The 26,125-nt window shown below is 41.6% G+C and overlaps 1 protein-coding gene across 1 annotated transcript in view; it reads right to left on the reverse strand.

The window, feature by feature from the left end:
* Positions 1-1,116: 1,116 nt before the first annotated feature.
* The window catches only part of F13A1 (coagulation factor XIII A chain), a 142,289-nt gene continuing 117,280 nt past the window's right edge, over positions 1,117-26,125 (reverse strand). The window contains exons 12-15 of the mRNA XM_075270787.1: positions 20,274-20,561; positions 16,866-17,026; positions 7,772-7,908; positions 1,117-2,290 (exon numbers count right to left, since the gene is read on the reverse strand). Coding sequence (XP_075126888.1) covers positions 2,140-2,290; positions 7,772-7,908; positions 16,866-17,026; positions 20,274-20,561 — 737 coding nt within the window. The 3' untranslated portion in view covers positions 1,117-2,139. The remainder of the gene's footprint in view (positions 2,291-7,771; positions 7,909-16,865; positions 17,027-20,273; positions 20,562-26,125) is intronic.

The following is a 26,125-nucleotide window of genomic DNA, read 5'->3' on the forward strand; positions in this document are numbered from 1 at the left end:
CCCTTTTACTATTCTTCTGGTTCTGATTTTGAACTAATCTGCCCAAATGGTTCTGACCTTTGGCTCTCTTGATTACCCATGCTTGTTTGTTTGTCTTGTCTGTGCTTTGTGTATTCACTTGTATTATAGGAAGGGACTATCGCCGCTTAGGGTATTTAAGGCAAGTAGGTAGGGACTGGGGGTGGGTCAAGCATTAGGGCTCACTGTCTGTCGTTCTCCTTCCTCCCAAGTTGTTCAGCAATCAAAGCGCAGGAGTGTTCAGCCACCTTCTCCACTGCAAGAAGGAGGAAGGTACTGCTTTGAAAAGCTGGGCGGCCGCCATAGCTGCTGGGTGTCCTCTGTTTTATACAGCAGACACCCAGCTCTAATGTCTGCAATAAGTGCAGCATCGATCGCAGATATTAACCCCTCTGGTGCTTTAGTCAAAGTTGACCGAGGCGCCATTTTACCAGCGGTGCATGGGCACTGGTATTTTGTCGGGGATCTTCGGCACCCAGAGCGAGATCTGGGAGGGCCTTACATTGGCATGACAGCTGGGAGCCTTGTGAAAGCTCGTAGGATACTCTATGTCACAATTCTGGTATATTTTGGTGCATTTAAGCCACACAAACTTTTCTGTGAAATCACACTCAAAAATCCTCCAAGATGTGCCTAAGATGAGCCACATTTTCACCAGCGTCTAGTCATATCCAATTTCATAGTAAATCTGAGTTATTATATTTAGTAAGTATTGATTCTGATAACACCTAGAAGTACACCTAGAAATTCAGAACAACTTTACTGTGTGTCCTAAGGTAATTTTCTTATACAGTACACATAACTCGGAGCTGAGGTCTTCAATAAGTTTCCCCGGATTGTGTAGAGACATGAAAGTAAACTATATAGAGCAAAGCTGTCTGTGCAGTTACATGGTTCAAGCAATGGACACACAAAAAATGTATTTGTATATTTTATATTGAAATATGCTTTATTATCAGTATTAAAAGCTTACAAAAAGTTCAAAGCCATTAAAACATTTTCCATTAAAAAGTGAATGTATTGGTATTAACTCAAAGAGGGTGAATATATTGGTATTAATTCAAAGTGAAAAAAACTAAATAAAACGAATTAAACGACTTAAAAGACAAATCTATTACTAATATCTATTAGTATATAATAGGATTGATAGATATTTATACGTTGACATAGAGGAAATAGATAGATACAAACTTAGTGCCTCACAACAAGCAGTGTATGTCCTGAAGATTTATTGACCTGTATTTTTGGACCCTGACATATAACTTCTACTTTGAAACCGTTATCTACAAAGTACAGATATAGCACGCTTTAACTTGACACGTAACATGCAGAAAACACTGTGACACCGAGTGTTAACTCAACTCTGTCAATGGGCTTTTTTTGTCTTCTGACACAAGATATTACAATACACAGAGTTATCACACTGCAGAAGGTCAAGTTAAACACTGCTACAACTGTACATCTGAACTCCATTTGACATCCATGTGTTTCTCTATAAATCATGAATTCTCAAAATTTTCATATTGCATTTACTTCTTACAAAAGTGTATTGAAAGAAAATATGACTTAAAGTAGACTTGTCACATTTCTGGTTTTGTACATGTTATAGAAAAAACATAAATCTTTGTAATTTTGAACAGAAGATCGAATCTTTTTAACTAAGTAGCCGTCAAGCATGATTTATCATAACCTTAAACATTCAGACGGCTTAAAAAATGGTACTTGTCTATTGGACTAACAATGTGTGCACTGACTGGAGGCTCACTAGAGAAGAAGCTGAGAAGAGCATATGATTCTTCTATAGCATCTGCCCAAAGCTTATGCATGCAAAATAGCAGCATTCAATGCAAATTTGTAATAGGCACTACAAAAATGTTGTGGATCTAATAGAAAAAGGTAAAAAGTAATATTTAGCTATTAAAATATATAAATTTACAGATTCTCTTTAAATTTTGGCTCAAAACAAAGGAAATATGAAAAGACTATATTTGACATTTGACCCTGTTTGGGTATGAGCCTGCACATCCTGCTAATGTATATATGTTGTAGCTTTGATTACTAACACTTAATTAGAAATTCTATTACAAATAGAATCAAATAACACCTGAAAATACACATTTACTAATTGTCACCACTTAGGATCTCCAAGTCCAGCTCTCCATAGACATGTCGAAGAGTTTCAGAGTCAAGAGTTGCAATAAGTTTCCTATTGCCTGCCAGCCTTGGAATACAGGTCTCCTCCCAAGTCACAGTTGTATTTGCAGGAATTTCTCTGAAATATTGAATGATACATATGATATTTGTTAGTGAATGTTTCCTTATATCAGGACATTTTTGTAACAGTAAACATAGTAAAAGCATTATAAAGAGGTTCTTTATCATAGATGATTTTCTTTAAGAGAGTAATTGCAATAGACCTTTTTATCTGAAAGGCTCTAACAGCTCCAAGTAGGGGCCCTGTATGAAAGCACACCCTGTCTAGATTACTGGAATTGTGATGATGAATTATATATATATATATTATAGGACTGTGTAGTTATGAATTTGTTCATTGGTGTGTTTGGTTATGGGTTTTGTTCATTGTAAAGGTTATGCCTTGCTGTATGTCTATATGTGTATGTTATTTCCAATAGCAGGTGATCAATTAAGCAGAATGTTAATTCAATGCAAACTGTCAACTAATTAGCACATAATTGTCAATTGCCAAGTGAATTTGTGAGGGAGGGGGGTGCAGGTAAGATATTTCAGCTGGATGATATAGAGTGAAGAGAATGGAGACTAGAGTCCTGTACTGGAAAAACTCTGTATAAGAGTAGCCTCAACTACATTCACCCAGTGTGCCATCAGTGAAATGTAGCGTCCCTGTCTGCATGCACTTGTCCACGCGTTGGTGGTCAAGTGGAGCTTTGTGCAAATCGTGGTTCTTATAAATGGGAGGTCACATATTTTCGGCAGCCAATGGGTTTTTTCAATTTTTTTCAATGCCTCCATTGTCGTAGTTCCTGTCCCACCTCCCCTGCACAGTTATTGGTGCAAAAAATGCGGCAGGGAAGGTGGGAGGGGAAACGAATTTTTACTGCGTATGTCGCGTGGTATTCGATTGGGAACGAATACCCCGAACAGCCTGATATTCGATCGAATACCTATTCGATTGAACGGTGTTCACTCATTTCTAATAATGTTCCCACAATCTCAAAGAGAGAAAACAGTTTAATTGAGTTACGTTTTGTATGCCAGCATGATAGATGGTCACAGTGCTGTACTGGAGGGGGCAGGTGTGAGTGATCTCGGAATATTGGTGTCTTCTACCTTAAGTGGTGAATGTATCAGCTTTTTGGGACACTTCTCTCCTTTGAAAGCCAGATACACGTGAAAGTGAGTCGGGAAGCGGAGTCCCCCTTCATGATCACATGTAATTGGGCACTGAATGGATGTTCAGAACCCTGATAGGTAATAATATAAAAAAATGTATACAGATCGGTCCATTTTGTCAGTAAAGGGCCAGGCAGATTTTTTTCTACTCAAGATTTGTTTGTTTTTAATTCCAACTAGGTCGATCAAGAATTATGGTAGTGTTTATCTCCTTGAACTTGTTTTTAACCAACTTTTGGCTGTGTTACACATCTGTATGGTGGCAACATATGGCAGCTTATGAAACCTGGCCATATTGGTTAAATGCACACACCTCTACAATGAGTTCTTAATATGTAAATGTCCTGCTCAGCAGTCAGTTAACTTAGACTGGGTTCTTTATTGCCCCAGTCCTGAAGTCTGATACTGACTATGGTTACAGTAGCACCCATTGCTTTCATAATGTGAATTCATTTACTTTCATAAATGTGTTGACACGTATATACATATATCATGCAGATAATTGTATCACACCTCAAAATAAGAGGTTATTATAATTCTTTCTTAAGTGAAATAGTTTCAGACTTGTAAATAGTTGTCTCAAGCACAATGCAATATAGTAAGACACATCGTAGAAGAAGTAGCAGCATTTCTTCATGCATCTCTCTATAGTTGCTCTGTCTTCATCCATCATGTCTCCTTATACTTATGTAACCTGATCCTTCAGTAAACTGATAATCTTAGGGCTAGTTCACACAGAGTTTTTTGCAGGCGGTTTTTGACGTGGAATCCGCCTCAAAATCCGCCTGCATAAATGGCTCCCATTGACTTCAATGGGAGACAATCGCTTTTTTTTCTGTTAGTAGCAGAAAAAAGAAATGAGATGACCTATCTTGCTGCATATTCCGCAGCTGAGTCAGCGACAGTGTCCGCGGCTCGAGACAAGCTCCTGTTTAGTATCATTAATTCGGGCCTAATCAGGAGCGCAATGTCGCGACGGAATACCGATGCTGCATTGGCATCCTATCGTGGCTAGCCACGAAGTGTCTCACACTACCATTGGCTATAAGACATGTCACTAACTGTTCACTCTCCAGTCAGTATTACTGATATGTGAATAACCGAAACCAAACTTTAATAGCAGGGTGTGGAATATACTGTAAATTAAAGAACATGGTATGTCAAGGGGAGTGTCCTAAAATAATCATTCATTGATCATAATCAAAGTAAAATATTGAATTATTCTTGAATTTGGATCATAACTGCCCAGTCCTCCTCCTTGCTTCTATGCAGATGGATTTACCAGTGACTTGTGAATGAGTAACCAGTGCAGAAGGCCGCGAGAGTCTGAGAAGTGCAGAAACAAGTGAATTTAATCAAATTTTCTGATTTTTATTTTTTAACCTTGGTAATTTTAGAATAAATTTTCGACAGTAGAAACAATTCTCCCTAGTGCTAGGTAAAACATAGTATGCTACTCAAGCATTACGATACGCAATAGTGTTTTTTTTACTTTGATAGACATTTTAATGGTGTAAAGTGGATTGCCCAAGCAAATAAAACAGTTAGAGATGAGCGAGTAGTACTCGATCGAGTAGGTATTCGATCGAATACTACGGTATTCAAAATACTCGTACTCGATTGAGTACCACTCGGTATTCGAATGTAAAAGTTTGATGCAGAACCAGCATTGATTGGCCGAATGCTATACAGTCGGCCAATCAATGCTGGATCTTCTCCTACCTTTAGAAGTCTTCTCCGTGCAGCTTCCCCGCAGCGTCTTCCGGCTCTTCATTCACTCTGCTTGTAGTGCGGGCATGCACAGTCGGCTCTGCCCAGGCCCGATGCCTGGCAGAGTGAATGAAGAGCTGGACGACGCTGCGGGGACGCTGCACGGAGAAGACTGCTCAGAGGATCCAGCCTGACCCTCACTCGTGGACTTGGTAAGTATAATTTGATCGAACATTGCCTACCCCTGAAACGAGCATTTTCCCCCCATAGACTATAATAGGGTTCGATATTCGATTCAAGTAGTCGAATATTGAGGGGCTACTTGAAACGAATATCGAACCTCGAACATTTTACTGTTCGCTCATCTCTAAAAACAATCACCCATAGATATTCTATAGGTCCTTATCAGAAGATGTAATATTAAAACTACTTCAAAACTTTGCTTGTTAATGCAATAATATCATGAAAATATACCAATAACACAGGAGGGGAAACACAAAGGGGAAATGAGTAACACAAATGTCAAGTACAGATAAAGAAAAAGAAAGACATAATAAAATATTTAATCTTTTTCATAAAAAAGGTTTATATAAAAAAAAATTCTTCTGCCTGGAAGAAAACATAGTGATGAATACTTCCAAATAATGTGCTGAACCATCATACGGCAGATGTTATTTATCATCTTGAATACCTACAGTAGTCACAAATGGGATTATTATTTAAATAAACTGCTTCTATCCTCTGATTCTTCTCTTGCATCTAAAGTGCCTTAAACTTATTGTAAGAAAGGGAATTTGTGATGCTTAAAGGGATTGTTTGCTTTGCACAATCCCTTATTGCTAGAAGGGTTTATGATAATATACTGATCAATGGGTGTCCTGCTGCTTGAACCCACAGTGATCTGCTGTCATCTGTAAGGGTAACACAACAAGTGTCCAGCTTTCATGCAGCACCCCAACAGGTAAAATAAAGCATTACATCATTTGTATCTGCTCAAGACTGGTCAGAATGTCTTTGAGGGCTTATAGGAGCATGTCTAGCAGTCATAGGGGATTGGGACTTGAAAGGGGACCTAGAAAAATATTTAAAATGGTCCCACTTTATAGGCAGGCACAGTGCAAGTAGACAGAGTCAATACAAGTTGGCAGGTCTAGCACGAGTAGCTCCTCCATGTTACTCCTGCTGCCTCTCCCTCTATTTGCAGAGGACTGCTTTACATGGAGGGAAAGTCAGCAGTCCTATAGAAATTACCATGTCAAACTGAAACTGTACCATACACAGAACTGCTGCTTCTCACTTTATGAAAATCACAAATTTTTGCTAAGTAGGACTGCCTGCTTTATATGTAAAGGCAGCAGTCCTATGTAAGTAAAGTTATAGGTAGTGGAGTCAGGGTGGCAATTAAACTGTAAGTACAGCAGCAGCCAACATCAAACTCATAGTCCACTGACTCCTTAATCTAGAGGCCATGATTTGGACAAATTCCAGAGGGGCTGGGAGCAAGTATAACATAAACCAGAACCCATGCACCTCACGTGACCGCTGAGGCCAATCTGCAGTCTCAGCAGTCGCTATAGCGGGACTGGTGGTGTATGTGAGTGACATTACTGGTCCCTCTCCAGCGAGGTTCTCAGACACTGGAACACTGTGGACAGGTGAGTATGGTTCTTGCCTGAATGTTACACATCTTTAAGACTAATGTTCCCTAGTGCACACAGTATAATGTCCCAAACTGGCCACATAGTGACCCCCTCCACACAATATAATATCTCACACAGTATGAAGGCCCATAGTGGACCCTTCACATAGCATCATTTCCTATAGTGGCCTTCATACAGTATAATGTCTCATAATGGCCCCACCACAAAATATAATGTCTCACAGTAGCCCCTCCACACGCTAAAATGCACTGTTTATTATATCTAGTCAGCTCCCCAGGCCTCAGCATATTATATTCAGGGGTTTGAAGAGACCCCCGAGTATAATAGCAAAATTAAGTTGGCGTAACATCACTTGGGTTACGCTGATGTGATTGCTGAGGCCCAATCACAAGCCTCAGTAATCTCTGACACCATTCATAACATGTCTAAGTCCAGAAGAGGCTGGAAGGTCCTCACCAGAACTCAGAAAAGCTGAGTAACACTGTTTATTATGTTTAATCATCTCCCCTGGGCTTCAGCATATTATACATCATATAATAGCAGTTTCGGTTTGAACCTGTGCGATTGGAGTGAAACCACTGGGTGAACCTGGTGCATTGAATCTATCAAGGTTCATCCAACAAATATTCTCAGTAATGCCTTGTGGCCTCTGCTCTAAAGGTATACGTGGGGCCAATGGACTGCACCCAGCAGAAATAGTCAGGGTAAGGATGGGCCTTAAGGCAGGTAGCCTGCCAGTCCAGCAGTCCCTATTCCAGTTGATCCACTGGGAATGTACATGGCCAATCCGCCTCTGCTAGCAGTCAACAATCTCTCACCAAGAGGCACACTAACCAAAGTAGCTTTTAAGAGCCCTTTTACATAGCAGCGGGGAAAGCATTTTTACTCCCTTTTGTGGCAAGACTCAGTAACTAATCATACCTATAATCATTCATATAGCTGCATGATGAGTTTTGCAGCAAAACATCTTCATAGAACAGTATACTTTTACAAAAAGTGTCAGCACTTACCTATAAATCTGAGTTTTCGTTTTCATAAGACTTGGACCTCCGATACGCAAGATGACGTTCTGGAGTTTTTTCTTCAGTGGATTAGTGAACTCTAAAACCACTGTCAGTTCTTTCCCAACCACCTTCTTTCCAACTGTCTAAATTGTAAGGAATAAAAGAACAATGCAACTTTAAGTCTGAATCTTTATCTTTGATTAGAATCAATCTACATTAAATTATAAATCACATAAACACATTAGTAGAAAAACATTCTTAACTCTTTTAGGACCAAGTGTCAGTGATGCCCCAATTCGTAGGCCAAATTTAACACTTTGGTATGCATTGCTTTACACAGCAATATCTTTTTAATGGTAATGCATATCTCAATTAATTTTACCAAGTTTTTTCATGACACATAAGGCTTGAAATAAGTAGCCTGATTTGTTAAATAAGCTGAGGTTTTTTTGTTAGAAGTAGAACAATGTTCTAAAATGTGAAGAAAAAGAAAATTATTTATATATATATATATATATATATATATATATATATATATATATATATTGCACATAATCATATTAAAAGGAGATTTTCCATTTCTTCTGATCCTAGGGACTACACACTTATAAAGTTTTTCAACTAAAAATTAGGTTTTATATTCAGCGTCGCTTATTTTCTGGACCCCTGATCATGTGTAAATTACCCAGTAGTTTAGTACAGTAGAGGGATGTAAACTGCTTGTGTTATTTCTAGCTAGGCTCCCTGCTGAGATGTAACAAACATCCAGGAAATAGGTGAAGGAGGAACTGGCAGAGGAGCTAGTTCTGCTAGTACAATGAATGTGAAGTCTCTTTCAGTTTACTATGATCACTATAAACAGTTACTTTTTTTTTTTTATAAAAGTGATGATACAAGTTCTAAAAGATTCCCTTATCACAGTGTATGATGGAGAGCATGAAGATGCCGGCACGTATTACTCCTACAGGAGCAGTTGTAAATCACAGGTGTTTGACTTTATTTAATGTGACTGCAGCACAGGATATCAGATAACGCCACGTAAATAGGCAGATTAGAGATCTCTAGGGGTTAAAGGGTTTTCAGACTAAATTTTTATTTTTTAACTAACCTCGGAAAGGTAAAAAAAAAACAAAACAAAACATACTCACCTGTCACCAGTGCTCTGGTGCTTCCAAGTGCGGTCTAATCCTGCAGCTCAGTTGTTTTCTGCAGATGTCCCTGCCTCACATGACCGCTGAAGCCAATCAGCAGCCTCAGCAAAGGACACAGGACGTTACTACCTGTGACATCCCTGGGTCCCTTCCTGAGGCCACTTTAGTGACTTCAGGGGAAGGAACCCAAGACATCACAATCAGTGAGGAATTCCACTGCAAGAAGACAGCCAAGCAGCAGGACTGGAGTGCATTGGGAGGATGCAGGAGCACCAGGGACAGGTGTGTATGTTTTTTTTTTTAAACTATTGTCAATTATATATTTTAAAGCATTCCTCCTTTTTTATTTTTATACACATGCCTAAATATTTGCACATTACTATATGGAAGACTATGGAAGACTATGAGAGTTATGGAGACAGTCCTCACAATAAAGTCACTCAAAAATGCTCATTGGATATTAATAGAGATGAGCGAACACTAAAATGTTCGAGGTTCGAAATTCGATTCGAACAGCCGCTCACTGTTCGAGTGTTCGAATGGGTTTCGAACCCCATTATAGTCTATGGGGAACATAAACTCGTTAAGGGGGAAACCCAAATTCGTGTCTGGAGGGTCACCAAGTCCACTATGACACCCCAGGAAATGATACCAACACCCTGGAATGACACTGGGACAGCAGGGGAAGCATGTCTGGGGGCATAAAAGTCACTTTATTTCATGGAAATCCCTGTCAGTTTGCGATTTTCGCAAGCTAACTTTTCCCCATAGAAATGCATTGGCCAGTGCTGATTGGCCAGAGTACGGAACTCGACCAATCAGCGCTGGCTCTGCTGGAGGAGGCGGAGTCTAAGATAGCTCCACACCAGTCTCCATTCAGGTCCGACCTTAGACTCCGCCTCCTCCGGCAGAGCCAGCGCTGATTGGCCGAAGGCTGGCCAATGCATTCCTATGCGAATGCAGACTTAGCAGTGCTGAGTCAGTTTTGCTCAACTACACATCTGATGCACACTCGGCACTGCTACATCAGATGTAGCAATCTGATGTAGCAGAGCCGAGGGTGCACTAGAACCCCTGTGCAAACTCAGTTCACGCTAATAGAATGCATTGGCCAGCGCTGATTGGCCAATGCATTCTATTAGCCCGATGAAGTAGAGCTGAATGTGTGTGCTAAGCACACTCATTCAGCACTGCTTCATCACGCCAATACAATGCATTAGCCAGTGCTGATTGGCCAGAGTACGGAATTCGGCCAATCAGCGCTGGCCAATGCATTCTATTAGCCCGATGAAGTAGAGCTGAATGTGTGTGCTAAGCACACACATTCAGCACTGCTTCATCACGCCAATACAATGCATTAGCCAGTGCTGATTGGCCAGAGTACGGAATTCGGCCAATCAGCGCTGGCTCTGCTGGAGGAGGCAGAGTCTAAGATCGCTCCACACCAGTCTCCATTCAGGTCCGACCTTAGACTCCGCCTCCTCCGGCAGAGCCAGCGCTGATTGGCCGAAGGCTGGCCAATGCATTCCTATGCGAATGCAGACTTAGCAGTGCTGAGTCAGTTTTGCTCAACTACACATCTGATGCACACTCGGCACTGCTACATCAGATGTAGCAATCTGATGTAGCAGAGCCGAGGGTGCACTAGAACCCCTGTGCAAACTCAGTTCATGCTAATAGAATGCATTGGCCAGCGCTGATTGGCCAATGCATTCTATTAGCCCGATGAAGTAGAGCTGAATGTGTGTGCTAAGCACACACATTCAGCACTGCTTCATCACGCCAATACAATGCATTAGCCAGTGCTGATTGGCCAGAGTACGGAATTCGGCCAATCAGCGCTGGCTCTGCTGGAGGAGGCGGAGTCTAAGGTCGGACCTGAATGGAGACTGGTGTGGAGCGATCTTAGACTCCGCCTCCTCCAGCAGAGCCAGCGCTGATTGGCCGAATTCCGTACTCTGGCCAATCAGCGCTGGCCAATGCATTCTATTAGCTTGATGAAGCAGAGTGTGCACAAGGGTTCAAGCGCACCCTCGGCTCTGATGTAGCAGAGCTGAGGCTGCACAAGGGTTCAAGCGCACCCTCGGCTCTGATGTAGGAGAGTCGAGGGTGCACTTGAACCCTTGTGCACCCTCAGCTCTGCTACATCAGAGCCGAGGGTGCGCTTGAACCCTTGTGCACACTCTGCTTCATCAAGCTAATAGAATGCATTGGCCAGCGCTGATTGGCCAATGTATTCTATTAGCCTGATGAAGTAGAGCTGAATGTGTGTGCTAAGCACACACATTCAGCTCTACTTCATCGGGCTAATAGAATGCATTGGCCAGCGCTGATTGGCCAGAGTACGGAACTCGACCAATCAGCGCTGGCTCTGCTGGAGGAGGCGGAGTCTAAGATCGCTCCACACCAGTCTCCATTCAGGTCCGACCTTAGACTCCGCCTCCTCCAGCAGAGCCAGCGCTGATTGGCCGAATTCCGTACTCTGGCCAATTAGCACTGGCTAATGCATTGTATTGGCGTGATGAAGCAGTGCTGAATGTGTGTGCTTAGCACACACATTCAGCTCTACTTCATCGGGCTAATAGAATGCATTGGCCAATCAGCGCTGGCCAATGCATTCTATTAGCGTGAACTGAGTTTGCACAGGGGTTCTAGTGCACCCTCGGCTCTGCTACATCAGATTGCTACATCTGATGTAGCAGTGCCGAGTGTGCATCAGATGTGTAGTTGAGCAAAACTGACTCAGCACTGCTAAGTCTGCATTCGCATAGGAATGCATTGGCCAGCCTTCGGCCAATCAGCGCTGGCTCTGCCGGAGGAGGCGGAGTCTAAGGTCGGACCTGAATGGAGACTGGTGTGGAGCGATCTTAGACTCCGCCTCCTCCAGCAGAGCCAGCGCTGATTGGTCGAGTTCCGTACTCTGGCCAATCAGCGCTGGCCAATGCATTCTATTAGCCCGATGAAGTAGAGCTGAATGTGTGTGCTTAGCACACACATTCAGCTCTACTTCATCAGGCTAATAGAATACATTGGCCAATCAGCGCTGGCCAATGCATTCTATTAGCTTGATGAAGCAGAGTGTGCACAAGGGTTCAAGCGCACCCTCGGCTCTGATGTAGCAGAGCTGAGGGTGCACAAGGGTTCAAGTGCACCCTCGGCTCTCCTACATCAGAGCCGAGGGTGCGCTTGAACCCTTGTGCAGCCTCGGCTCTGCTACATCAGAGCCGAGGGTGCGCTTGAACCCTTGTGCACACTCTGCTTCATCAAGCTAATAGAATGCATTGGCCAGCACTGATTGGCCAGAGTACGGAATTCGGCCAATCAGCGCTGGCCAATGCATCCCTATGGGAAAAAGTTTATCTCACAAAAATCACAATTACACACCCGATAGAGCCCCAAAAAGTTATTTTTAATAACATTCCCCCCTAAATAAAGGTTATCCCTAGCTATCCCTGCCTGTACAGCTATCCCTGTCTCATAGTCACAAAGTTCACATTCTCATATGACCCGGATTTGAAATCCACTATTCGTCTAAAATGGAGGTCACCTGATTTCGGCAGCCAATGACTTTTTCCAATTTTTTTCAATGCCCCCGGTGTCGTAGTTCCTGTCCCACCTCCCCTGCGCTGTTATTGGTGCAAAAAAGGCGCCAGGGAAGGTGGGAGGGGAATCGAATTTTGGCGCACTTTACCACGTGGTGTTCGATTCGATTCGAACATGGCGAACACCCTGATATCCGATCGAACATGTGTTCGATAGAACACTGTTCGCTCATCTCTAGATATTAATAAAGAAAATTGTACTTTTTAACTTCAATTTTAGGTTAACTGCAAAACATATATAAATATAATCACCCCCGGCATGCCACACAGACAATGATGGCTCACAATGTTTCCTTCTCAGAGGGCCACACCATCTCAGCAGTCCATGAAAGCTACATATACCACCGAGAGCGGAAGTGATACAATCTTATATCATGCAATGTTTTGGGGAAATTCCTCCTTACTTAGGTCCTTTAGGCCACTATCTCATGTACCATCTTTTTAATCTGGTCTGACTGAAAAATCTTGCATATTAGTAATCTAATCTTAAAATATGATGAAAAAAAACGGTACCATATACCATTCATGATTTGAGATGATCATTTTTGGCAGTGATACTCTGAAATCAGGGGCGGCATTTTTATATATAGAAATTCTGTGCACTTTCCAATCTACAACATAAACAGGATCTCTGTTTTCTTTTATCTCTTTCCTTTTTTGTCTTTTTATATTTAGCCTATTATGTAAACAATACGGATATTACAACTAAGCCCGTTGATGAAAATACAGAAACTGTCAGTGATGTCGGAAACTCAGCATGTCGGCAGGTACATTTAATCTAATAGTTTCTTCTGTTTTGTACTCTCAAATGTGTTGCATAATCATCACGCAGTTTATTTCGTTTCTTTCTGCATAACTGCAGGAGAATGGAATAAACAGTCAATTTTAAGACATGTTTTTACTATCCTTGGAAAATCGCCTCGAACTTAATTCTTTCCAATTTTAAACTAGGCAAGGCAATGAAAAATGTACACGCGCAGACTTTATGCTTTTTAATTTTTGCCTTAGGTAGCACGAAATCTATCCTGACCTAATTTTGTTTGTGTTTTTATTTGGCCCACATTTTGTTTTTTGAAGCTAAGCTAACAATTTATGAATCAGCAAGCAATGTTAAAGTAGGTTCCTACTCTATTTATTTTGTAGACATCCTTAGAGCATTTAAGGTATTGGGATACATAATAATGTACTTGTGTAATTATACACAACACAGTTGTTAATCCAAGCCAATCATAATAGTGATTATGGCATGTAAGGCTGCGTTTACACGGAGAATTTGCAGATTTCGCTCCCGAATCTGGAGCAGATTCCTTCCGGAATCCATCTACCATTGTTTTCAATGGGAGGCAGTGATTGTAGCAGGATGCCCAAAAAAGCTCGTAATTTGGCACGTAGACACCGCGGGAGCTTTTAAGGGCCATATACGCTCCCATTAATTTCAATGGGAGCCGGGACCGTATACGCAGTGCTATTTTGCGGCCGTGATTTTGTGGCCGTCTACATGCCAAATTACGAGCCAAAATACATCGTGTGAATCCAGCCTTATCTTGCAAAAAAAATGCACGTACATAGCTCGATCAATTAGGTATGGTTTGTAGAATATGGTGGTGCAAAAATAAAATATTTATTTTATAAAAGTAGTAAAATGGAAAACCACTTTATAAATTTGGCATAGCTGTAATCATACTAACCTACAAAAGAAAGTTAGCATAACAACATTTATACCATATGGTGAGCAACATAAAATCAAAACACAAAAAATAAACCAAAAAATTAAAGAACAGCTGGGTTTTTTTGCCTCCCCCCCCAACCAAAAAATAACAATAAAGGGTTTTGTATGCATTACGTGTACTTAAAAATGGTTCCATTGAAAAATACAACTTGTCTCAGCAAAACCAATTTGTCATATGGGTGTATCAATACAAAAGTAGAAAAGTTATGGCTCTCAGAAGACAGGAATGAGAAAAAGTAGAAAGTATGCCTCAACCTAAACACTGTTACAGACAAATACACCCTTCATGCCTAACGGCAGTGGAATCTTTCCCCTCATTACAAAAGATGTCCAGGTATGATTTAAGGAACAAGGCAAAAAACTTGCCCTACACATTAGATTTTCATCAGTTGAAATGGCCAATTCATCCATTTTGGCCTTCACATGGCCACATGTCTGACATGCAGATACAGCAAACAGACTTTAGTTTATCAAAAACAGACTGCCCATGCTGGAAATTTTCAGTTGGCTGAGTTGGCCACTTAAACAGACTTCCTGTGCATCTATTTTTTTTGGATTTTTATCAAATAAACTTTACCCTGATCAGACAGTTTAATTGTTAATGTTGACGATAGGATTGTTTGTTCAAATGACTCCATCATCACCAATTGGATGGCTGAGTTAAATTAGCATCTAAAAGCCCCAGATGCCAATCCAATCTAGCACATATGGGATGTACTAAAAAACATCCAATTCATGGAGTTCCCACTTCTCAGCTTTCTACACTTAAAATATCTACTGCTAACATCTAGTGCAGATACCACAGGATACCTTCAGAGGTCTTGTGGCCTCCTTCTCTAGATGGGTCAGAATACTTCTGAAGCATAAGGGGAGCCTAGATATTATTAGTTGAATATTATGGCTGATGTTATAATATATACTACTCTATGGTATGGACTGTTAATTGCTCTCTGATATACATCTTCTTTATGAAATAACTAAATTACATTAGCAGCTGGATCGCTGATGAGAATATAATTATTTTTCATAATATCATTGCTAATTATAAGTGGGTAGCAACCTGCAATCCTATATAATGTGCTTTATTATGTTTGTGGTATGTATATTAAATATCTCCTGTGCTAAGCTAAGGATGGTATTATCATTTCAATCATAATTACTTCTATAAGAATACTCATCTGCTTTACTGTTTGCATCTCACTGCATTGAGATATGTTATATCTGTATTAGCAGAACTTGATGTCCTCCTTTATTAAGTTAGCAAGTGACAGATCCGTCCATCAGACTCACATTTAAAGATGCATTATTGTGCCTATGGGGATTTCACAGACTAAATGTAAAATTATGGAAATGTTGTAATAATTGTGTAGTGTCTATGTAAATAATGTCATTTCACTGTGAATTGCAATATATTTGCATATCTGTCTATCTATATGTGTGTGTGTGTGTATATATATATATATATATATATATATATATATATATATATATATATACAGTGGCGTAATTACCGCCATAGCAGCAGAGACAGCTGCCTCAGGACCGGGACATTAGGGGCCCGGCGATAGCCGCTACTGCTGCGTTTTTTTTTTTTGTTTTGTTTTTTTTTTAATTTTAATAGGCTGTTACCGGCTGGAGTTACTCCAGCTGGTAATGGGCCCTATTTACTTACTGATCCTGGCAGGGATCGGTAAGTGACACCGCAGGCCCCACAAGCACTATCATTATACTCAGGGGTCTTTTCAGACCCCCGAGTATATTGATCGGAGGCCTGGGAGAGGTAAGAAACATAAAAAACACTGTTACTTACCTCTCCACAATCCGGGCAGGCTTCAGGCCTAGTCATCTGATGTCTCATGACCCCGGCCTGAGTCCCGGGTCATGTGACGTTTGACATAATTGAAGATGGACTACAGCGGAGGCCGACAGCGGAGCCACTATGTTGCCCCAGACTCCATTATAATCTATGGGGTCCATGGGTTTCCTTCGGTATCTGCTTTTTTATGCATATAGGTTTCCATTCGGAGGGTCCCCAAGCGGACTCCCTAAACAGAAACCTGAATGCAGATGTGAACTGAACCTTAGACTCTACAGGAATCATTTAGCATGTTGAATGTTAGAGTTAAGTTTTGCAGAAGTTGCATCTGAACAAACCACAGGAATTCTGGTGCTGTCTACTATGGACATATGTGACCAATATGGAAATGTTTGGTCATAACACACACAGTATTATGGTCAAACATACCAGTTGTTAAGTACAATGGCAACAGATCCAGGCTTGCCACATAAATAACTGTACAACAAGATTCAGTGATGTAGAATGATAATATTAATGCCCGGGTGAGCCACGTTATATTTATTCTTTGTAAATAAGCTTCAATCTCTGTGTCGTCTAATGTATTGTGTAACACAAATGGAGCTGAAGTATCTCATTGAACTTCAAACTTCATTATATACATTGTCAATATAATAAATATATAATAAGCTTGTATTAACAACCTTGCATTCTCCATTACAGAAACGCATACAGCAACCCATGAGGTTGGTGATCTTATTAACATAAGCAGCTGCCAGAATGGCAAGGTTTCTTCTGATTTTCTTAGCACTATGGCTCTTACCTTAATGCATAGCTCTGGAACCTTCAATACTACAATCTTCTGTTTGGCCATTATCTTCTTTGTTTCATTAATGCGAGCTGTGACAAAAAAATGGAGAGATGCTTGCTCCACGATATTGGTCATGTACTCGCCGGCTTTTATTTGAACATCCACAGTTTTAGCTAATGGAAAAAATGTAATGGAAAAGAGAAAATGTAATTTACATTCTGAAGTGGTCATCTGAATCGAATTTACAAGTATCACATAGTATGTACATTCATCTTGTTTGTTGCAAGTAACTAAATGGTAATTTGCACACATCCCACCTCTTCAGTCTCAGTACACCAGCTTGGGATATATGTGCTTGACTGAAGTACCTACTGTGGCTCTAGCTCCAGCCTTCAATTATATAATCTGCAGTTAATAAATAGACTTTAATGTAAATCACTTGAAAGCAGAGTTTGCAACATTACAAAGCCGTTGAAGATGATACAAAGAGATATGATTTCTCCAAAATGGGAATCCAATTTCCAATTTGTGTTTTACGATATTGAAAACACGGAAAATGTTAAAATGAAATAGTTTTTTCTTTAGATATCTTAGACAAAGTGATTGTTTTTGTTTCTTAGGGGTATAGTAACACACACATAGGAGAGTCTTACTATTCTTCTCTTTATAGTATATTATCTATGCAATGTAGTATTACGTACAACATTGAGTGAGGTGTCCTCTAAGGTTATCTTCTTCTTTGAATGCTGACATATTTCTCATATTTAACATCACTTTATAGGATTATTTACAATTTATGCATTTATGGCAATTCTGAAAGATATACCATATATGTCCAATAGATGCAGATCTGACATTTCAGAACTGCACCAGAATTCAGGATTCCCCAACTTCTGTCCAGATTGGAAAGAAAACTTCCAGTCATCACATCCAGAAGGTAACATCCATTCACTTTAATGAGAGTTATGAAATCAGCCAAGCGAGCGGACTCATTAGCATCCAATAAGTAGGGGTTCATCCATAAGTAGCAGCAACATTGTGCCACTCTGGCTTATACCAGTTCTGATCATCTTTTTATGGAGGCCACGTGATCAGAACTTCAAAGTCAGTAGCAACCATCATTGAAATGAACATACCGAGTTTGCTTGTACTTCATAATGAGGGTTTTTATAGCCATTCTCTATTTTAACCTATCGGGATCTAGAATGCCTAAGGCCCCAGTGTATAACAATCGGAGGTCCAGGGGAAGTGATTCAAAATAATAAACACTTATTCTCACCCTTCCTGGGCATCCTTGCTCTGTCTGGCTCTCTTCAGCATCTTCTTCAGTACTCTACTGCTTGCAACTGAGGTCACAGTTCCTAGACGTCACTGTTGGGGCCTGTTATTGGGCGTCAATGGTCATGTGGAGAGCAATGATGTCATTCCGCTGGCACTCCCAAGGTGACTGCTAGGGCCCAATCACAGGCACCAGCAGTGACCCCTAAGGCATGTGACCTCAATAACATGCCAGAAGAGCCCAGGACAGAATGCTGGGGATTGTCAGAAGCCCAGGAGAGATGAACGTAAGTCTTTGTTATTTTTACTCACCTCTCCTGGGCAGACTATATGTAAAGTGGTTGGAAATCAGGCTTTCCCTGATTGCTCTCATGGTGCTGCCACCCTGCAGCAGCAAGGTTGCCCAGAGTTGTATGGGGCTGTGGCCAGCTGGACAACCCTGCTCCTGTGACCCAGCCACACCTCCCCACACCCACTACTTTTAGGACTACAAGATGCATCCTCATTTTCCTCCCACATTTGGGGGGGGGGGAGGTATGTCTTATAGTCCAAAAAACATAATATTTGTGCGTGTGCTTGTTACAATGTTACAACTGTCCTTGACTGTATATATAGTGACTGTTTTCTCTGTATGAGTGCTAGTGACCACACCTATCCCTATGAGTCTGAGTTACTGTCTGTGACTGTCCCTTTGAGTATTGGTACTAATAATCATGTGGTTCTGCAGGTAAATTTGTAGATTTACCAGAAATATCATGCAGACATTATAAGTCATTTTAAATACCATGCCAACAACATGACCACACAATTTTTGGCCCACAGAGTGCCTGCTACTTATGAACTCAGGCTCAAAATTCATAGTATGATAAAGGTTTTTTGGGGCTTTGGAGGGGGGAGGGTTTTGACAGTGATACCCTATGCTTAGGACATGTCATCAACATGAGATTTTGGGGGTCATTGCACCTTCACTGATCAGCTGTTTTCAACCTCCATAGCCATCATTATACAGTGTACAGAGCTAAAAGTAAATGGCTCGGGGAACTGTGTAGTGTCCATGTCAGAATCTTTCAATTCCTATTTACTTGACGGCCATAGTAGTCAGGCACAGCCACTACACAATGTATGTAAAAAAATCTGAAAAAGATGAAAAAAATCTGTGAATATGTTTGAAATGATATGCATGAATCTGGGTGTATATATATTTTTTATATGTGTATTATATGCTGTATATCGGTGTGCATATGATGAGAATGTGTTTATTTTCTGTATTGTTGTGAGTGCACCCTTGTTCTTGTCTATATATGTGAGGTGTTTATAACTACTTGCCTGTCCATGTCCATCTGTATTCGGCAGATCCTTGCACTCTCAGATCTTCCCAACCTACTTATGGACCAGTTTTAGACAGAACTAACTTCAGGAGGACACCAGAGACTTGAAACATTCTCTTTAGCCTCTTTGCTACCATTCGCCGCAATTGTGAATTGATTCTATGGTGGGTTGGGGTGGATGTAATTTACGTTATCTGCTTTACCCTGTCTTGGCCCTGGATGTGGTAATCTATCACGTCTTTTTCTTACTTTTTTTTTTCATGAAACATTGAATTCTCAGAGTTCCCTGGCACGTCATTGAGAATTTACCACACTAATAGTAACTCTCTAAAGCAGAATGATTGAAACATACTTGGATTTGCTATAAACCCAACAAGACCTGCCAGTAACCCTGTCTCCCTAAGGTAATCAGGAAAGGGATTTTCTGTGACAGAGATTGAGGGTCACAAGGGGGTAAGCACTATTTTATCCATCTTAGAAGAAAGTCAGATGCTGTTTAGTGGAAATGTATTGCACAGTATGCAATAAAAATTGATTATGGAATTGCCCTACAATAGAACCTTTGAATTTATGTCACCAGGTCATTTTAATGTGCAATTTTAATGTTATTTTAATTCTAAATTGTCATTCTCAGTCAATCGGTGCCTACAAGGTTGTATTGAATGACTGACTAGGAAGCACATGAGGTGGCCTGATGATTTCTACAACTGTCAAAAAAAAAAAATCAGCAACAGTTCTCAATAGAGACATGTCTATGAATAGTGCTTGATAATGGCAGTGTCTGTATGTATGTTTAACAGTCTATATATCTTACTGGATAATGGGTCCAAAGTCACTTGGAGGGTCTTGTTCTTGAATTCTGATTTCAGGACCCCGGTATAAAAGACAACATGTCCTGTTACGAAGGCTGACAAGGTATAACGATTAGAACTTTGGTTCTTAAATGTTAAAGTGACTTTGAAGTCACTGCCAAATATTGCATTATCTTCTTGAAATTCCATTGTAGTGTCAAGACCAGATAGAAACTGTTCCTCATCTCGAACTTCCTTCTTGACACCGTACATGAGTGCAGCCTCAAGTGCCAATCTCTCTTCTTCAGTACCTATTCAAGAAGAAAAGGACAACCAAGATCAAAAGTTGTAAAAAATGAAGCAGAAACAAACTGCTACATTAGACAGAATCAGCTCTGCTACATTTATGTTTGAAACATCTTTCACCTAAAGGGGCACTCTTGGCTATTTAGCAGAAATTCTAGCAAAAGTTCTTCAGTGTCTCAAGGGACTTCTGCTAGAATAAAATTAAGAAATCAGTTTGATGTGTGTTTCTTGTTGTCTATGCCAAAGGCAAAATCTACTCATTGTGCTTGCAAATTATTTGATTAGCACCTCATATATGTACAAGTTACCAATATGCTTTGATATTACATTTTTCCTGAAATATAACTTTAGAAAAATATACTTCTGAATAAAATGTAGATTTCATCTCAGCATTATCAGCATTTTCCCAATTTAATATATAGTTCCTAGCAGAATGGCTTTGTCTGGTAAATTCATTTTTCTCCAGTTACCCTCCCAGTGCGGTCATAAGAATAACACTTTATACCATGTTGCCTGTAGGCATGTGTTGAAGAGCCCTGAACTTTTAGGTGTCATTTCCAACTCCTTATGTGGTAGAGCTTTGGGCCCTTAGGCACCGGGGCAAGAGCTCAAGTGCTATAGTAGTTCTGCTCTCACTATCAGGGGCAGCCATTGACAGCAAAGGGCTCCTGTGCAAGAAGTCTATCTCTGCCCCTTCACCCTTCAAGAACAAGGTTACTCAAGTATACAATATACTCCATATTGGACACATGATGCATTCACGCCACTGACACATTAGAAGCATGATGTAGACAAAACACTGCACATAAGACACATCCCACATACAGGCCACTCATATGTTTGACATATGATGCATAAACTCAATGTACAATACTGGCATAGTTTACTATACAATATGAATGACAGAAAACTGGCAATGAAATGGTGTATGTTTGGCTCATAGGCAGGGGCGGATCCAGGGCCGGGAGAGCCGGGCAACCGCCCGGGGCCCCGCGCTTAGCGGGGCCCCGTGGCCCGGCCCTAACAAAATGGTCCCGGTCAGCTTGGCAGTCGGGCAAGTGCCGGGGCCCACAGAGCCTCTGGGGGCCCCCGGCACTTGCCTGTCACGATTTCAGCTCATCGGCATCCGTCCACCGATGAGCTGGAATACATACGCGATTAAAGCAGGAGCTGTGAGATCAGCTCCTGCTTTAAAGCTCCGGCCCGGCTTGCGTGTGTAGGCGCGATGACGTCATCACATCACGCTTACACACACAAGCCGGGGCCGCAGCTAAGCAGGAGCTGATCTCACAGCTCCTGCATCGCGTATGTGACTGGAGTGAGAGAGAGGAGCGTCGGGGGAACGATGGAAGGTGAGTGATAGAAGGTGAGTGTAAGTGTTTGTTTTGTATTAAATATTAAGGTGGAACATAATCAAGGGGGCCCATGAAACTGGGGGGTAAATGAAGGGGAGGGGGGGAACGGTATGACACTGGGGAAGATGAAGGGGGTGGGGAGAGAACGGCATGAAACTGGGGACAGAGATGGAGGGGGCCCAAAGAAACTGGGGGGCAAATGAAGGGGAGGGGGGGACGGCATGACACTGGGGCAGAGACGGGGGACATTAAACTGTGGGCAGATGAAGGGGGAGAACGTGATGAAACTGGGGACAGAGATGGAGGGGGGACATGAAACTGGGGGCAGAGGAAGGGTGTATATGAAACTGGGGGATAGATGGAGGGGGGCATATAATTTACGGGTGACTGTAGGAGGATTATACTGTGTGGGAGCACATGATAAATGAATGAGAATGGGGGAATCAATATAAAAGTGGGTGGAGCCAGATTTGCTGCGGCGCACAGAGCGCGCCGCACATTTTACCCCTCTTTCTACTCTTTGAAAATTGGGAGGTATGGCGTTAGTGACGCCACACTCCTGCATGACGTCACTCGCTTCATCTGCGACGCACAGTGTCTCGACTCTCCCCGCCTCCTTTACTGAGGCTCTGTCGCCCAAGGGCCCATAAAAACCTGGAGCCGGTCCTGGGTCAGCATGTCCCTACGGACGCCGATGAGCTGAATACATAGGCGTTTAAAGCAGGAGCTGTCACAGCTCAGTTCCTGTTTTAACTCTGAGCTCCAGCATTTGTAGTCGCAATGTGATGACGTCACATCACGCCTACAATATGTGTATGAGGGAGAGAGCTGCGGGGGAACGAGGAAAGGTGAGTGTGTGTGAGAACAGTATGACGCTGGGGCAGATGGAGGGGGAGAGAACAGTATGACACTGGGGCAGATGAAGGGGGGAGAACAGCATGACACTGGGGCAGATGGAGGGGGGGAGAACAGCATGACACTGGGGCAGATGGAGGGGGGGAGAACAGCATGACACTGGGGCAGATAGAGGGGAGAGAACAGTATGACACTGGGGCAGATGGAGGGGGGGAGAACAGCATGACACTGGGGCAGATGGAGGGGGGGAGAACAGCATGACACTGGGGCAGATAGAGGGGGGAGAGCAGCATGACACTGGGGCAGATGAAGGGGGGAGAACGGCATGACACTGGGGCAGAGACGGGGGGGACAGGAAACTGTGGGCAGATAAAGGGGGAGAATGGCATGAAACTGGGGACAGAGATAGAGGGGGGGACATGAAACTAGGGGTAGATGAAGGGTGTATATGAAAATGGGGGGGAGATATAATTTATGGGTGACTGTAGGAGGATTATACTGTGTGGAATCACATGAAAAATGAATGAGAATGGGCGGAGTCAACATAAAAGTGGGTGGGGTCTAATTTGCTGCGGCGCGCTGCGCGTAGGGCCCCGCCAAAGTCAATTGCCCAGGGCCCCGCAAACCCTGGATCCGCCACTGCTTGCTTCTTTCTAAAAGTTGGCAGAGCATGTAGAGATTAAGAGGGGCAAGGGTGGGGATGTCTCAGGCCATCTGATTTCTTATTACTAATACTGTGACTTAATACTGTGGGCAGTTGGAAGGAAACATTATAATGTGGGAACATATAATTTACAGGTGGCTGTAGGAGGATTATATTGTGTGGGGGCACATGAAAAATAATGAGAATGGGCAGGGTCCACATAAAGTGGGCGGAGCTAAATTTTATGTGGTGCTCACAGCATGCCGCACATTTTGTCCCTCTTTCTGTTTTTCAAAAGTTGGGAGGTATGCATGCATACTGCACATGTCATACATATTACACACCATAGAATATATCACTCACATATTACATGCAAATCTATGTCACTCATTTATTTAATGCATATAGCACATGTCACTCACATGTTACATGCACACAGCACATGTCACTCACATATTACATGTGTACAGAACACACATCAAAGTGCATATTTTATTAGCATGCAATAGACACACACATTGGTCAGACTATATCACTCAGCACATACATCACCTAAACAACTTGCTCCCTTGCTCACAGTGTAATATATTCACTTGCTCTCCATCTTGGCAGAAAGAACCCCTGACCTTTATTGGTAAGTTTCACCCCCATCTGGCCATTAAGCCTTGTCCCCTTTTAAGCACTAAACTCTGTAGAAAGTGACAGATTTTGTCAATGTCCTCCTCTGTTGTGGCCAGTTGTGAGTTGCTTTCCATCTCGGTCAAGTCCACTTGTGCAGCTGAACTGACTGCCAGGGCGATATGTCCATTCCTGCTCCCTATTCCTTAACTACAACACTGCTTGAGGGAACATAATGGTACTGATGCCACAAAAGAGGACTGCATTGCCATAAATTGCATGCGATTTTACATTAGGTCCAAACAGCATCAAATTATACTTTGGTCATGCACACACTGCTTACCCATTTTGGATGTTACACAGATCCCAAAAATGGCACCTGTAACTATTACCTCTCATTTTCCCATTACCTCTCTTTTACTACAGCGGCTTACCAAGGTTTCCTACTCACACATTAGCTGTACATCGTGTATGTTTAGACACAAAAAGAGAGCATGTGTTGCTTTTCTTGAGAAACTTAAATTATAATAATTCTGCTAAAGAGACAGCGATATAACAATTAGAACATCTATGGGTACAATAGTGACATAGTCGATAAAGACACAGATCCATCAAGTTCAACTAATAATCCTACTGTGTTGATCCGTAGGCAATATTCTCATGAGGTAGACACCATCTGTCCTATATTAGGGGAAATAATCCTTCCTGATTCCGAATAAATACCTAGATCCACATCCCCTCTCAAACATCTAGTTCCCATAACTGCATCCAGATCCCTCTTGAACAGAAAATTGTAAGGTTGCGCTCCAACTACTTATTGCATTTTCACACGGCAGGGTTTGTGCAGTTTTGTCTTTAACCAAAAATAGTAGGTCCGCACTCCCCGGGTTCCATAAAATATAACTTTTAATAAGCCATTAAAAACTCACACAACATAGAACACTTTGTGAAAAAAGTAGGAAAAAGACACATAGTGCTTAAAACCGACGACGCGTTTCGAAGCTTTACAGCTCCTTAGTCATGGCATTATTAAACATTTTCGTATACCCTTATATACGTAACATAGCAGCTGTATAATCAGTAAAGTAGACACACCCATAATAGCAGTCACTTTCGCTTCCCACCATTTTCTTAAATTATTAAAACAATCCTTTTCTAGATAGATCTATATGTTACATTCGCATTCTGTATTGCCTTTTTTCATTTACTTACATCATTCCTATATTCTCATCCTTTGTTTACTTTGATAAGCAGGCTCCTATACCTCAGTCGTTCGTTTCTCCGTCCCACGTGACGCTTTACAACCTATCCTATTGCATCTTCATATCCAGCCCCTTGGAGCCTTGCTAACCTGCTATTCTCCGGTCACGTGGTTGGTTTTAACCAATCACCGTACATTTCAAACTGTTCGCTTTACTGTGGAACATATGAAAGCATGAAATTGTTGTATACATAATAACTTTGCTATGACGTTAGACTATGTGTAATACTACATCACTAATAGGGGAATCAGATTGAATTAGTTTACTATCTAGACACAATTCATCACATATGATATATTGAACTAATAAATGTAACTAAGATCCGTTCTTATATTGAGTCCTGACGGTATTCTACAGTTAAACTTGAGAATATAAAAAGCTTCCCTTTTCAACAACCTCTCTTTATGGTTGCCCCCTCTGATATTGTCTCTTACAATTTCCAACCCATAAAAACGCATGGTGTGAATTCTTCCTTGATGCATATTGGAGAAGTGTTTTGAAGCTCCCGACATGAATTCTGTTTCTCCCTTTTCACAATCTCGCATGTGTTCTAGAATCCTAATGCCTAATCTCCTCCCTGTGCACCCAACATAGTCCAACTTGCATTCCACACAAGTAATACAATATATGACCGACATGGTGTTACAGTCGATCCTATCATGTATTATTCCACCAAAGTCAGACGCATTGCTTTTAGACTTTTTAGTGACCCACATTTTCGCACAAGTCTTACATTTTGGGGACCCACATTTAACATTGCCACCTGCTGACTTTAATTTTTCCTCTATTTCAGTATAACAACTTGGGGATAAGGATTGTCCTAATGTTTTACACTT

This window comes from Leptodactylus fuscus, chromosome 4, assembly GCF_031893055.1.
Source record: "Leptodactylus fuscus isolate aLepFus1 chromosome 4, aLepFus1.hap2, whole genome shotgun sequence".
NCBI classification, from domain to species: Eukaryota; Metazoa; Chordata; class Amphibia; order Anura; family Leptodactylidae; genus Leptodactylus; species Leptodactylus fuscus.